Source organism: Populus alba, chromosome 17 (genome assembly GCF_005239225.2).
Source record: "Populus alba chromosome 17, ASM523922v2, whole genome shotgun sequence".
NCBI lineage: Eukaryota > Viridiplantae > Streptophyta > Magnoliopsida > Malpighiales > Salicaceae > Populus > Populus alba.
This window is the reverse complement of record NC_133300.1, coordinates 16,803,465-16,819,300: the sequence shown is the minus strand read 5'-3', so window position 1 is coordinate 16,819,300 and position 15,836 is coordinate 16,803,465. Positions and strand designations below refer to the sequence as shown.

Genomic DNA, 15,836 nt, shown 5'->3' with positions numbered 1-15,836 from the left:
TTTTTTATGATCTTTTTAAATTGATTTCTTCTTTTTATTTGATCATTCAACATTGGACCCTTAAGGGGTGTGGCGTGATGGCAAAGAGTTTGAGATTTGCATAATAAGTCTCAAGTTCGAGTCAGGGCATGCACCTCTTGTAAAAGCCTAGGATAGTCAGGGTTTTACTTGCTCACCAGGGCTCACAAAGTGCGCTTTCCAGGGGTGGGGTTTCCTCGAATCCAAAAAAAAAAAATTCAACATTGGACTAATTGAGAAATGAACTTTGTTATTTGTTTTAATTTTCTTTTCATAGGTTATCTTGATCTTATGACCCGAGTTATGAGTTTGATAGGTTAACTCATATCGCTTTTTTAGATTATCTTTTAATTGATTTTTTCCTTCAGTTTCATCATTTACCAATAAGTTGATTAGAAATTGAGTTATATAATTTGTTTTGATTTGCTTTTAATAGAGTTATCACAATCTTATAACCCGAGTTAAGGATTTGACATGTTAATGTAAATTGATCAAAGTTAATCCAATATATTATTATCTTAATATTAAAAAAAATATCATCTTGAAAAAAAAAATTATGTCAAACTATATTTTTATTAGTCATTCGGTTTGCCTTTTGACTCACAAAGTCAATCAGGTCATTTGAAGTTAACTCTCATATGGTTTAAATTTTTTTTTCTACTAAAAAAAACATTAGCAATAGCTAAATATTTTTTTTATGTTCAATAAAAATTTAACCCGACGTAGTAATTTAGTCTTTCAAATTGTTTTTTTTTTTTCAATTATGTCTTTCTACATTGAATTTCTTAATAATTAAGCTTTATTATTTTATTCAACTTGCTTTTGATTGTGTTGCGCTAGTATCACAATTAAATTACTATTTTGGTATGCTGATCCGGTTAGGCTTGTATATTCATTTTGTTTTTGATGAGGTTGTTTTGGTATTGAGAATTGCTTTTTCATCTTTTTTTATGTTAATTTTTTTTTTAATTTGTTAAAGTATTTTTTTATTTTTTGTTATCAAAATCATACGATCTAATTAAATAAATTTAGTCAAGTCATTGATGCAATTCTTAATTTTTTTAAAAAATACTTACATCTTCTTAACATCTTTTTTTAAAAACTAAATCAGTTTTAAGCATGGCATGGACCACCTTTATATTTTAAACTATGCTATCTAACCCCATACAAAAAAAAAAAAATCAAAGCAACGAAAAGAAAATGACAAGAAAAAGAAAGAAGCAACAAACACTGTTTAATATTTATTTATTACTCTACAAATATTCCATTGCGAAAACGATTAATGATTAAACCACATTCCACACATAATTAATCACTATAATTAGCAATGGTAGCATGTGGCTCAGCAGCCTTAGCCGCAGGGGTCGGCTCAACAGCAGGGGTCGGCTCAACAGGCTTCCCAACCAGCTCCTCAGGCAAATCGTTCTTAAGACCCTTCAAATAAAATGTGTAAAACAGCTTGAAAGGGAACACAAGCTGCCGCAGCTTAACCTGACCATACGCCCCTTCAAAAATACCTGACCCACCAGTCACAGCGAGATACGTGTCCTCGTAGGTCAAATAAGCTCCCTGCACCGAAAGGTGACCGTAGTCACCAAAGTAGAAGCTGTAGACTGCCTCATACCGGTCACCTTGCTTTTCCGTTTTGTGTTGGATCAGAATGCATATTCCTGCTGTTATTCCTATGCGTTTCTGTAGGTCTCCGGTGTAAAGCTGCAATAACGTGAAACATCAAATCATCACCGTCAACAACGCTACTGCAACCACCCTATGGCTCTCTTTTTTCCAGCAAAAACCATTATTATAAAAATTGGTTTTGCCCATTATGTTAGATTTTCTTGGGAAAAAAAAAAAAAACAAAACATGGTGAGGACTCACTTTGTTGCTAAAAGGCACAAGATCACCAAGAGTATTGACAGGTCTGTAGCTCAAACGAAGATAAGCAGGGCTTCCACGGTCTCTCTCATTGATCTCATAAACATTCAGTTCTTGAACTTTGGCTGTAACAAGAGCACGAAATCCCATAAAGGTGTCGCTAAATAATCATTTTTATGTATAAAAACAAACAGAGAAACATCGAAGATCACTTACTGGCCGGTCTTGAATCCTCAGTTGAGGCAGCTTGGCTTTTGCAAGAGAAAGATCTCTTAGTCCCTGAGAAGTTGCCAAAGCTTGAAGATTTTGTGAGGAGTCTTGGGTTTTGAGCCAGCTTGAAAGAAAAGAGTGATGGTTTGGCAGGCACAACACCATTAGTGTTTGATCTCGGTGCACCTGCTTTCACAGAAGTAGCAGAAGAGAAGGTTCTCAAAGCAGAGCTTGAGTAAGCCATTGATATTGATTCTTGGTTATTGTGAGGTTAAGGGTTATCTTTCTTGGTGTTTGTTTGGGGGCAGAGAAAGTGAGTGAGAAAATAGTGGGGAGGGGTTAGTTTATATAGGAGAGCAAGTGAAAGCTTATGAGCATGTGGGCAATTGGAGTCGTCAATTTTTATGCAGAAATAAGAGATCTTCAAATTGCAAACGTGATTTGGTGTTGGTGGGAGAACATCTGAACTGGAAATATCCAACAAATTTGAGAAACTTACAAATCTAGTTGAACAGCACAGCACAGCATTTTAATTTTAATTTTCGATACATTTAATTACATAGTACAAAATCAGTTATCGTAAATTTATATATATACAAATTTTCTTTTTTCTTTCTTTTTCTTTTTAAGAAATTAACTCTCCTCCTTCCCATGAGTGTCAGCCATTCATAAACAGCATAACGATTTAAACTTTTTGTAATATTCTTCACACACATTTACTTATATGGTATTCCAAAACATATCATTTTTATCGTACCGATTTTTTTCTATATATATATATAAAAACTATTGTTTAGAATGTATTATTATTTACACACACGTGTGTGTGTATATATTCGAAAAACATATCATTTTATCGACCGATTATTTTCTATATATATATATATATTATTGTTTAGAATGTATTATTATTTTCAAAATGTTTATTTTTAATAAAAAAAATATTTTCAAATCAAGCTTTTCATAATTTAGTCGTTGTTCAAGTATGTTTACACATGGACAAAAATATTTGGCATGTGATTCATTTTTTTACTCAAGTTATTTTAAAAAAATACATCATAAATGTTTCTTTACTATTATGTAATAATTGTTTTTATTATTTATGGTACATAAATGAATTATTTATTTTCTATTTAAGGATGTTGACAAGAGGATAGTGAAAATAATTAATAGATGACCTCTTATAAATAAGAAAAAAAAAAAAAAAATGATGATTGATTTTCTATGTGTGTAAATATATTTTTAGGTGTTAAGATCTTCTTCCTTGTTTGGAGATAAAATACGGGATAGATTTACATAATCCTATAAAGGCCTATAGAGTATGAGTAAAGTCCTTCAGGCCCATTATAAATATAACAAAAAAATAACAGCCCAAAGCCTAATGGGTCACTAGCATCCTTTCAGGCCCTACACATGATTTTCAAATGTGAGGATTTTGGCTTTATAGTTGAGCTCGTGTCCTCAATAACTACTTTAAGACTTAACAATTCTTTATTTTTAGATAACAACAGCGTATATACTACTTCAGAAAAAAATCTTCGCATGTAAACACCATAAATATATTTACATTAAAAAAAATACTAAGCAGTTTATTTTAGGCAAGATATTTTATAGTGGTTTTAATATTCTCTTTAGTATAATTAGCCTTTTATTTATAATCTCTATTTTATGGAATAACCCGATAAAAAGAGAGAGAATTACAATATTTTTTTTAAAAAAAATCATATTAACTTTTCAAATTTGTGACCTAGATTATTGGACCTGAAGCAACAAATTTGGATAAACCATGAAGTTAAATTTTTAATCAATTAAATATTGAAGGATAAAATTGAAAAAAAAAAATTAATTATACAAAAGAATTAAAAAAATATCAATTAAAAGAATGATGATCAAAATCCAAAATAAGTTTTATATTTGATTGAAGGGTAAAATTAAAAAGAAAAATTAATTTAGTAAAAAAAAAAAACTCAAACAAATGAGTGTCAAAATTGATATAAAAAAATAAAAACAATGTTTTGATTGAATGGTGCAATTAAAAAGAATAATAACTTTTACAAAAAGGCCAATAAAAAAAAATAAAAATCAAAATAATGAGAACTAGATTGAAAATCATAATACTATCAGGATAAAATTAAAACAAATAAAACCTTTACAAAAAGATTAAGGCTAAAAATTTGAAACCTGAAGAAAGAGGATCAAATTGAAGAATATAATATTTGGTAAATTGGAATTGAATGATGAAATTGAAAACAAATAAAACTTTTATATAAGAACTGAGACAAAAAATTAGCAATTAAAAGAATATGAATTAAAGGTGAAATACCAACAACCAAGAGGGTCAAACTGCTATTTTTTAGGGAGGGAGAGAAAAGAAGGGAAAAAAGCCAATTGGTGACATATCAAACCACCACTAAGGACTTGTGTTGCATCAACAAGAAAAGGACACAACGACGCTTCTAACGACATAGCGGAATGATATTTCTAGATGTTAAGAGGTGTTGCATGTGTACACCTTTTTTTTTTGCTTTTTTATCTTATACAACCAAATATGCATTTGATCTAACTTTATATTTATAGAAAAATCATTGTGAAAAGAAAAGGAAGTCTCTTGACTCTAGATTTAATTTTTTTTGCAAAAAAATGCAGTGAGGGATTGTCTTTATTTACCTCGATGCATTTGATTTTTTTTTTCTATTTAGATTAAGACTTTCAATTTAATTAGTATTTTACTAGTTAGGAATCACAATGCTAGATGTATTATATTAGTTATGTAAGTTTTAATTAGGAATCATTTTCCTATAAAGATTTTAGGTCTAGAACTAGTATAAATAGGGATGTCTAGTTTGTTTTTGTGAAAACACTCAAACTATTCAGGCTTTTAATAAAATATTGGAGGTTTTATTTATTCATTTACAATGTTTAGGTTTGTAACCTTAGAGATTGAGAACCATAACTTTTATTCACATACCTGTTGCATCCAAAACTGTCTAGTGCATGCTAATTAACTAGAAGAGAATGAGAAAAACACATGGTTAAAGATGTGACAATCAAGATTATGGCTAACTAAATGTTCATCATTGACCGTTAATTGATTACTTTGAGGAGGAGACTACATTATAATTATAAAATATATTAAAATGTCTAGGTAAAACATTGTTATAATCTATAACAACTTTTTTTAATTTTTTTCCTTAAACTTTTTTTTTTTTCCAACTATTGCCTTCTATGCCAAATTAATGATCAATTTCTTAAATTATTTTATGAAAATAAAATATTCCGTAAAAGAGGGTAAAAGAGGATCAAAGTGTAGGACAAAGAGAAATATCATGGCCAGTCTCAATTTCATTAGAAAAAGTTATGTTTGGTTCACTTGCTTTTATTTTTCTTACTTTTCAGTCTTTTCTGTTTTTTTTTTTTTTTGCAATTTTAATTTTGATCCAAAATTTCATTTTCTTAACATTTTTTTTCATGAGTTTTAGAGAGAAAAGAAAAATTTCAGTGAATGACTATTTTTTGACAATGAAACTGGTTATTTTAGTGTCAATGAGTTCCATTTAATGTGGATGTTATTAAGGTATTTTTTAAACCTTTATCTTGTCTAAAGAAGTAGATTGGGGTTGAGATATCATTTTTTTTCTAATTTGATTTTGTGTTTCTAGACTATTTTAGGGGTTTTTTTAGGTTGATAAATTGATTTTTTAGGTTTATAGGGGGTTTACTAGGTGTTTTTAGGTAAAAATAAATTTTTAAAAACACTCTCGTAATTTTTCAGCCACCACTGTGGTGAGGGGATTTTTGGCAGGCTGACGACACATCGTATATTATAATTATTTGTTTTTTAAAAAGAAGTGTTTGACATGTCTTCTGCCCCTTGAAAAAAAAAAGCATAAGCATATTGGGTTACCTAGGCCCGTGCACATAGTCTATTTTTTTCCCCATTGATTTCCTTGAGTTAGTTTGTTTTTTAATTTTACCATTTAATATTAGATTTTTTTTTTATTTTATTCTTCAATAATATTTTTTCGTTTTGTTTTTTATGAGATTATCATTGTCTCAAACAAATATCATGATATTATATTAGTGTTTGATTTTACAAGTATCTATTTTTTTTTTTATCATATAACAAAATAAAAATAATTTTTTAAAAACAAAGTTATTAAACTAGTGGAGTCCATGCTCTAGGTTATGGGTTTATCGAGTTAAGTCACGAATCATGAGTTGATTTAATATGTCGCCGTTTTAATATTTTAAAAACTATGTCATCTTGAGATTTTCAAAGTCAAACCAACCATATTTTTACCGGTTATCTCGATTATTTTTAAACTCGATAAGTTGATTAGGTAATATCAAAATAACTTCCATGCACTTTAATTTAAAACAGATGCTAGACAACAAAGATTTTATGTGTTGTTTGACAAAAAATTAATGATAATGCCAAGAAGCTCTCCATGTTCTTGTCATAAACATTTTTTTATATTCAATTTTTTTTTATTTGACCCGTTGTATAGCACAAATATTATCCAGTACATGCTAAAAGATTTCATTAATTTTTCCAATACTTGTCATAGAAGAAGAAGAAGAAGCATTCAACATTCATCATTAATGATTAAAATTAAATTGTTCAATATCTAATTGAAAATATAATCAGCAAATTAACCTCGTAGAGTCATGAGATGAGATTAATTTGTAGGAGTCAAAGCTCCTTTCCTTGAGAATTTTTCTCCCCCATTTTCTTTTTAAAGGTAAACAATGTATTCATGGCTGTCACAAATAAGATTTAGAAAGTCCATTTTCGAGACTCTTACAAACATTTCAACTAATTCTTTAAAATTATGAAATTAATGGTTAAAAAAGTCTTTAATAACTCTAAAATTTACTATATTTAAATTAATATTTTTTTTAAAATAAATTTAAAAGCTACTTCTTTATAATCCCAAATCATACGTTCTTGATGCTTAGGCACATGGACGAGCATGAACACTCTCCACATTTTTCTAGCTAGCTACCCCTTGCTTCCCTCACCCACAGTAAACCATCCTCACCTATTTTAGCATCTTTCTCATCAGCCCCACACGACTACATGCCTCTCTCTCAATGTCTGGTCTTGTCTCTCTCTGACTCACGCTTGCCCCACAGCCGGCCGGAGTGGCCCAGCCTCCCTGCATGCCACCCCACTTATATTGCCCCCTCCCATCAAGCAAGCAAGAGACCTCCCCTAGCTAGTCTAATTCAAAGCAACACCAAGGAGGTGTTTGGCAGTCTATTAAATATTTAAATTATTAACATCAAAAATATTATTTTAATATACGAGAAACAATACATTTCAGAACTGACACTAAATTAATAGTTGCCACATGCTTCTACTCTTCAGTCATCACACCCAACACAGCGAGAGTGGTTGTCAAGCTCTCCATAACGCGTTAGAGTACATATGTGATATGTCCTATCACCTAATGTATTATCCCATCATCAATCCTTTCTCTTGGCTCCTTCATGCCTCCCCTCCTTCCCTCTCTTGTAACCTTGCTCTATGGTTTGTAGTCTATTCTACTCTTGCAAGCGCCACGGCCCACTTCGCCATAAAATTGAAAGAAAAAAAAAAACAAAACCAAGTTGCTAGCTTGCTACGACCATTAACACAGAGAGAAGGCACAGTAGACAGGAAGCAACACTAGTCCAGATGGCATTAAAGGATCCTTAAATGATCCCAACTTCATATAACCAACAGGAATGATGAGATGAAGGAGAGACAACGTTGGCAACCAGAAGAAGATGCTATACTGAGAGCCTATGTTAAGCAATATGGTCCGAAAGAATGGAATCTCATCTCTCAACGTGTGGAAGCTAGTGGCAAAACCCTTAACAGAGACCCGAAATCCTGCCTTGAACGCTGGAAAAACTACCTCAAACCAGGCATCAAGAAGGGATGTCTGACCCCGGAAGAGCAAGCCCTTGTCGTTTCTCTCCAGGCCAAGTACGGTAACAAGTGGAAAAAGATTGCTAGTGAAGTCCCTGGCCGTACAGCAAAGAGGCTTAGCAAGTGGTGGGAGGTTTTTAAAGAGAAGCAATCAAAGTCCAAGTCTTTAATGCACCATCACCATAATACACAATACTCCAATCAGCACCACCAACGAGAAGGGAGTATTCCGGTCACCGGGGATAAAACTTCTTCTCAAGGAAAATACGACCACATCTTGGAGACCTTTGCTGAGAAGTACGTGCAACCGAAGATCCTCAACCAGTTTCAATCTTTTCCCTGTAGTTTATCCACTATGATGCCTCCCATGCCTGACCCTGACCCGGTTCTTTCCCTCGGGTCTGCTTGGATGAACCCCGGTTCAAACTTGTCATCTTCAACTAGCACCACAGTTTCAGCCACACCATCCCCATCAGTGAGCTTGTCGTTATCTCCTTCTGATCCGGGGTTTGACCCGAGCTTGACCCGGATCATACCGGGTCAGCAAATGGGTACTTTGGTTCAGTATTGCAAGGAGCTCGAGGAGGGGAGGCAAAACTGGCTGCAGCATAAGAAGGAGGCAACATGGAGGCTTAGTAGACTAGAGCAGCAGTTAGAGTCAGAGAAGGCAAGGAAGAGAAGGGAGAAAATGGAGGAGATCGAGGCAAAGATAAGGTGTTTGAGAGAGGAAGAGGTGAGCTTTATGAGTAAGATCGAGAGCGAGTATAAAGAGCAGTTAAGTGCATTGCATAGAGACGCTGAAAGTAAAGAGGCAAAACTTGTGGAAGCTTGGAGCAGCAAGCATGTCAGGTTTGCCAAGCTTGTTGAGCAAATTGGGGTGCACTTTGGTGGTGGTGGTGGTGGTGGTGGGATTTCATGCAGCCATGGATTAGCATTGTAAATGAACTGATCATGTCATGATCCATGATGATCAGCACATATATATCATTGTTGAGTTGATTAATTTAATTTAATGTTGGGGGAATGTCGTGCTAATATTATTGTGTTAATGCTAGGGTTTGGGGATTGTAATTGTTTGAGCTTTGAACCCATCATATATATAAAATAATTAGTAATTTCATTATCTTGTTGATGACCATTTTGGATTATTTTCTCCCTCTAATCTCTTAATTTATTTTAATCTTAATGACGATCCGAAGATGCTTTTATCTTTAATGGGATCAAAAAATAAATAAATGCTCTTTCCTCTTGATTTGCAGGTAAATAAGATATTATGAAAAAAAAGTAGTTAAAATTGTACCTCATGTTTACAAAATTATATTATAGAAATTCAAAGCTTAAAAGTTTTTGTTTTTTTAATAATTTTTGAAGAAAACTTAAACCCTTCGAGATCATTTAATAAAAAAAGAATTATTTAATGTTTAATTTGCATAAAAGATATGAAAGGTAGGAGTATTTTGGGGAGCTTTGCAACTCCTAAAGAGATAGAATGAAAAGACTAGAGATAGGAGGAGAGACATAACATAATGACAAGAGCAGCGGAATCGGATGAAGGTGACTGGCAACGTCAGTTCTTTTTCAGACATAATTGCTAGGAGAAAAAGAATGTACTGTGGACGGTGACCCAAAGTTGTTAACTTAGACCACGTCTGGTAATGTTTGTTGATTTTATGTTAAAGTGTTTGTTTTTAGAAATATATTTAAAATAATATTATTTTTAAATTTTTTTAAAAATTAATATATAAAAATAATATAAAAAATTAAATTAAATTTTTTTAAAAAATATTTTTGAAACCTAAGAACAACCAGGCTCTTAGATTGCGGCCTTTATAACTACTATCTCTACTTGTATAATAAAAAAGTATTTAAAAGTATAATAATATTTGTTTTTCATATTATTTTTTTATTTTAAAAAATATTAAAATAATATATTTTTTTATTTTTTAAAAATTATTTTTGACATCAACATATTAAAAATGATTTAAAAATTTTAAAAATAATTTTTTAAAAAATATAATTTTAATTTTTTAAAAAATAATATTTCAAACTAGATCCAAATATGTTTGTTATTATGTTACATAGGATTTTGTTAATTAAAAATATATTAAAATATTAATTTTTTTATATTAGTGCGCTGAAATTATTAAAGAATATTTAAAAAAATTAATTTAATAATTTTTTAATAATTTAAAAAAGCTGAAATTATCACAATATTAAAAAAGTAACACTGGAGTTCGTTTGAAAGGGTTGTAGATATGATTTTTTCTCGTCTGATTTGGTTATAGATGGGTTTTTCTTCCACGATAAAAGTCATCACGCATCAGTCAAGTTTCATTTATTTTTTTAATTAAATTACTTAAATAGAAGCATTTTATTTATTTTTCCATAAAAAACAGAAGAAATAGAACGACAAATCTTGTAGCACACACCTACAGGTGGGTGATTGATGCAATGTTTGGTAGCTTATTTAAGAGTGAGGTTGGTTATTTTTTAAATTATTTTTTATTTAAAATAATTTTAAAATAATATTTTTTAATTTTTTTAAAATAATATCAACATATCAAAATGATTAATAAACATTACAAACTATTAATTTAAAGTAAAAAAAATAAAAAAAAATTAAATTTTTTTAAAAACATTTTTGAAATAAAAAAACAAATAAGGCTTCTCATCGATTATTTTATTTATTTTTATCAAAATAATTAAAAAAATTCAGTTAAAAATAAACCAAAATAATAATTGTTTATAAGTAATCAAACCAATCTTGGCGATTCATTAGAAAAAAAAGTTTGAGTTAGCACCTGCAATTATATTAGTAGTTAGTGTTTAAAATATTTTTTTATTTAAAAATTTATTAAAATAATATATATTTTTTATTTTAACATATTAAAAAGGTTAAAAAAAATATAAAAAAATTTAAAAACTTTTAAAAGAGCTTTTGACAATAAAAATAAACACACACTAAATTAATTTTTTCTTATTAAAATAAAATTATGATTTTTCTTTAAATTTTTTTTTTCTGACCTCGTATGATTCTAATAAGTAATTAAAAAAAATTATCGAGTTACAAAGTTTTATTAAGTTAATATTTTATTAAATTCAATTAAAAACTTGTTTTTAATTAAACTTTGAGCTTCAAGTTTTCTATATCAATTGACATAACTGAACGGAATTTAACAAGACGAGTATTTCATCGTTTATGAAATTCAATTGTATTAAAAAAAGAAAAATAGAGGAAAGTTATAATAAATTGAACAAGTAAAAGCCCTAAAGATTCTACCTTCTATCCTTCCAAAAGTCTGTCAGAGACTATGGATGGGATGATGTTCTTTGCTTGGTCCACAAACCGCACCGCGCACTCATTTAACACTCTCCTATGCCGTCAACACCAAAGTTAATTATATTCCTGAATGATTTTTTTTTTTAAATTATTACAACAAATTAAAAAGATTGCTCAAATAACATAATATTAAAAAAAAATTGTGAAATAACACAATTTATACATTTTATTATTGAAAACATGATATTTATAACCTGTTATTGTTTAGAATAACAACTCCTAAAGAAATTAATGAAATGGAAAGGGAAAATAAAAAAGAAAGCAAGAAAGAAAAAGTCTCAGAAACACCCAGAAATTCTAATTACCACACCACCATTATCATAAAAAAAGATTTTAATAAGATGAATTCAATAAAAAAAAAAATCACTAATAATAACCTGTGTGAATCACACTTGTTGCTAGGGATAAATGAGCTATTCACCATCTTTGAGAGACAAACATGACTCACTTGGATCATCATAGGTGACCTTCGTATTAATGGTAACAAAACAAAAATAGAAAGAGATGTTGAGACATTGGTTGATTATAGAAACAAATCAACTGCAGCAACAAAGAAAGTTATGTTGGAGGACAAGACAGAAACAGAAAGAGACGTTAGCTGATTATGAAAGTAAATCAGCTGAGAATTAGACTATTTAATGTATCCAATTTAAGCAACTTGTATTGCTATATAATAACCAGCAGCCCCTGCAGAATGTATTGCTATATATTCACGTTGTTTTATTAAGAAACAGAGAAACTTTTTTATATACCTATCCTCTGCAATTTTTCTCTTGGTATCAGAGCTTGTTGTGAATATACAACAATCCTAGCAGAACCACACAACATGTCAACCCTGTCACTCAATGTTGGTAACTTTATTACCCTCAAACTCACCCCTACAAATTATCCATTATGGAGAGAACAAGCCTTATCTCTTGCAGAAAGTCAAGACTTGGTTGAGCATCTCACCATTGAAGACACAACCCCTAACAAATATATTGTACCAGATCCTGTCACCACCACAGATTCTTCATCAAAACTAACTGAAGAATACATTGTCTGGAGAAAGTCAGACCGACTCCTTCGTGGTTGGCTGATCGGGACACTTTCAGAAGAAACACTAGGCCTTGCTGTAGGCTTAGATACAGCCTTTGCTGTCTGGAATGCTCTAAAAATGAGTATGCAGAAGACTCCCAAGAACAAGAATTCTCCCTCAGACAACAAGTTACTTATTTTTACAAAGAAGATGACAAGACCATTGGAGAACATATTCAAACCTTCAAAGGATTATGCGACAGCCTTGCAACTATTGGGAAACCAATCCCATACAAAGAAAAAGTCTTTTGTCTCCTCACAAGCCTTGGCCCTCAATATGAAACCTTCATTACCACAATGTTGAAACCACCAAGACCTTCTTACTCTGAGTTGGTCTCTCAATTACAGAGTCTAGATCAAATATGAAATTGGTTCACCAACCAGACAACTAATTCATTCACTCCATAAATAGCGTTTTATGGGCAAAGACATCAACGTTCTCAACAGCACTCCTCAGGAAACTATGGCAACAAACAAAGCTTCATATCTACTGGGAGAGGTTTCCATGCACAACAATATAAAGATAAGGTACGTACCTACACTGCCAGACCCACCCAGACTCCAAACAAAAACGACCCCCTCCATTTGGAGAACAACGCATGACTCCTACAGAACGTGAGTTGTACCGAGAAGAAACCTGCCAGTACTGTAGGGTAGCAGGTTATATTGCAAAAATATATTGGTGGGTTCCAAAACGACCAAATCAATATGAAGACATACCACAAGCTTTTGTAGCTCTCACTTTGGACAATACCGTTGCTGAAACTGAATGGATCTCAGATAAGGGAGCTTCCAACCACATGACAGGTAATCCAAATATATTAAAAAATATTCACAATCACTATGGTTCTGACTCTATTCTTATTGGTGATGGTTCCTCCATATCAATACATGGTATTGGAGACTCATTTATTAAACAAAAAAATAAAATCTTGCCACTTGATGATGTATTGTTAGTCCCAGACTTAAAAAAGAATTTACTCTCTATAAGTCAACTAACATCCCAATTTCCTGTTAATTGTGAATTCTCTGACGTTGATTTCTGTATTAAGAAACGACAGACAGGACAACCTGTGATCACAGGATGTCGCAAGGGTGATCTCTATACTCTTTCCACCATGCCTGAGCTCTACTTCTCTAATCGATTCAGATTAGGACTAGCAGATATATGGCTTCAACATTTAGGACATCCGCACCTCTCTGCTTTACAATTATTGCATAATAAAAGCTTAATAGATGTTAAAGGAACTATAAAGCATGAACATGTTTGTGATAGTTGTTAATTTGGAAAACTTAGTCGATTACCTTTTTTTCATTCTGAACACTCAAGTTCTAGTATTTTTGAAAAAATTCATTGTGATTTATGGGGACCTGCTCATGTTTTATCAATAGGAAAATTTAGATATTATGCATGCTTAGTTGATGATTTTTCTAAATATACTTGGATAATCCCTTTACTACATAAGTCTGATTTTGCAGATGCTTCTCTTGCTTTTGAACATTATGTTACTAGGCAATTTAACAAACATATCAAGGTCTTTCACTCTGATGGAGGAGGCGAATTTATAAATTCCAAACTATCATCACACTTTCTCTCAACAAGATTAATTCACTAGATATCATGTCCTTATACACCAGAACAAACAGGTATAGTAGAACGCAGACATCGAGTAATACAGGAACTAGGTATGACTATGTTTTTTCATAGTAATGCTCCTTTATTTATATGGGTTGAAGCTTTCACTACCGCTGTTTATCATATGAATAGATTGCCCTCATCAGCACTTAACTTTGAATCTCCATATTTCATATTGCATGACAATCATCCTACATACTCATCCCTTAGAGTTTTTAGGTCCAAATGTTTTCCCTACACTTGGGATACAAAACAAAACAAATTTGACCCTAAAACAGTTCTATGCATTTTTGTAGGATTAGTGACAAACATAAAGGATACAAATGCTTTCATCCTCCTAGTAAAAAAATGCTTATTTCCCGTCATGTAGTCTTCGATGAGTCATCTTTTCCTTATAAGCAAAAACTTCAGAATTACATAACCCCGTCCCCTAAACATGCTATAAGCATCTTTGATTCATGGTTACCACCTACTATCTCCAAGTCTGCCGTAGACATACAACTTGTAATGTCTCCTCCACCATGCTTAAGCTCATTACCACATACCCTATCATCTTCTCTTCCTTTACATAATGATTATGCTATTACTAATACAATTACAGAACATGTTAGTGCTGATAATGTGACTGGAACACAGCTGGTTGAACATAACAATGACAATGGAATGGTAGAACTCCACTTTCCTCCCTCCCAATCAGAGTTTACATCACTGCCTCATATCACTGACAACACATCTAACAACCCTTCTGTTGCAACTACAGAGCAACATGTCAATAATGATAACCCAATTGAAATACAACTAGTAGAATCTAACAATGAAGATGACACATAACTGCAACATCTATCTCTCTCACCATCCAATCCTGTTTTATTGGAATTAGACACACAGCTTGTGCATTATCCATGTGATCCTCCTCTCTCACATACCATGGTAACAAGATCACAAAGAGGGATCCTTAAGCCTAATCCAAAATATGCGTTAACATCTTTTAAGTCCTCAACAACCATCCCACGTGAGCCTTCTAACTTTCGGTCTGCTTTAGCTCACCTTGGTTGGAAAGCTGCAATGAAAGAGGAATTGGAAGCTCTTCATAGAAATCATACTTGGGAGCTTGTCCCTCGCACAAAATCCATGCATGTTATTGGCTCTAAATGGGTACTCAAAACAAAACTCAAACCCGATGGTTCACTAGATCGCTTAAAAGCTCGATTAGTAGCAAAAAGGTATCACCAAATTGATGGATTGGACTATACTGAGACCTATTCTCCAGTTATTAAACCAGGAACTATTCACATGGTTATCTCCATAGCACTAGTTCATAGATGGTCCATACGACAACTTGATGTTAAAAATGCTTTCCTAAATGGTTTTGTATCAAAAGATATATACATGGAACAACCACCAGGAATAGTTGATCCACGATACCCATCTCATGTGTGCAAGCTAAGAAAGGCTCTTTATGGTTTCAAACAAGCACCTCGTGCTTGGTTTGACCGGTTTAGTATATTTCTTCTTCAATATGGTTTCTTTTGCAGTCTTGCCGATCCATATCTTTTTATTTTTCACTCTAACTTTGATACATTAATTCTTCTTCTTTATGTTGATGATATACTCCTCACAAGATCCTCTACTCCTCTGGTTACAAACCTTATTTAACTGCTAAGTTCAGAATTTGCAATGAAAGATCTAGGCTTGATTCATCACTTTCTAGGTATTGAAATCACTCATACACCTGAAGGACTTCACCTCTCTCAATCACACTA

At 31.9% G+C, this 15,836-nt stretch overlaps 2 protein-coding genes across 2 annotated transcripts; one reads left to right on the top strand and one right to left on the bottom strand.

Moving 5' to 3' along the window:
* Positions 1 to 1,155: 1,155 nt before the first annotated feature.
* LOC118029685 (allene oxide cyclase, chloroplastic) lies at positions 1,156 to 2,590 on the bottom strand. The gene is made up of 3 exons (XM_035033596.2): positions 2,110 to 2,590; positions 1,897 to 2,018; positions 1,156 to 1,731 (listed from the first exon to the last, which is right to left on the bottom strand). Exons 1-3 carry the CDS (start codon positions 2,345 to 2,347, stop codon positions 1,327 to 1,329), a joined length of 765 nt encoding a protein of 254 aa, XP_034889487.1. The 5' UTR covers positions 2,348 to 2,590; the 3' UTR covers positions 1,156 to 1,326.
* A 4,934-nt stretch (positions 2,591 to 7,524) lies between these two features.
* Positions 7,525 to 9,158, top strand: LOC118029681 (transcription factor AS1). Its single transcript, XM_035033588.2, has one exon. It carries the CDS (start codon positions 7,842 to 7,844, stop codon positions 8,958 to 8,960), a length of 1,119 nt encoding a protein of 372 aa, XP_034889479.1. The 5' UTR covers positions 7,525 to 7,841; the 3' UTR covers positions 8,961 to 9,158.
* The last annotated feature ends 6,678 nt before the right edge of the window (positions 9,159 to 15,836 follow it).

Excerpts from the sequence above, each read along its gene's own strand:
- LOC118029685 (XM_035033596.2), bottom strand. The coding sequence starts at position 2,347 with ATGGCTTACTCAAGCTCTGCTTTGAGAACCTTCTCTTCTGCTACTTCT. Across the intron at positions 2,019-2,109 it reads TGAGGATTCAAGACCGGCCA|CCAAAGTTCAAGAACTGAAT; the intron begins GTAAGTGATCTT and ends CTCTTGTTACAG. Across the intron at positions 1,732-1,896 it reads TTGTGCCTTTTAGCAACAAA|CTTTACACCGGAGACCTACA; the intron begins GTGAGTCCTCAC and ends ACGTTATTGCAG.
- LOC118029681 (XM_035033588.2), top strand. The coding sequence starts at position 7,842 with ATGAAGGAGAGACAACGTTGGCAACCAGAAGAAGATGCTATACTGAGA.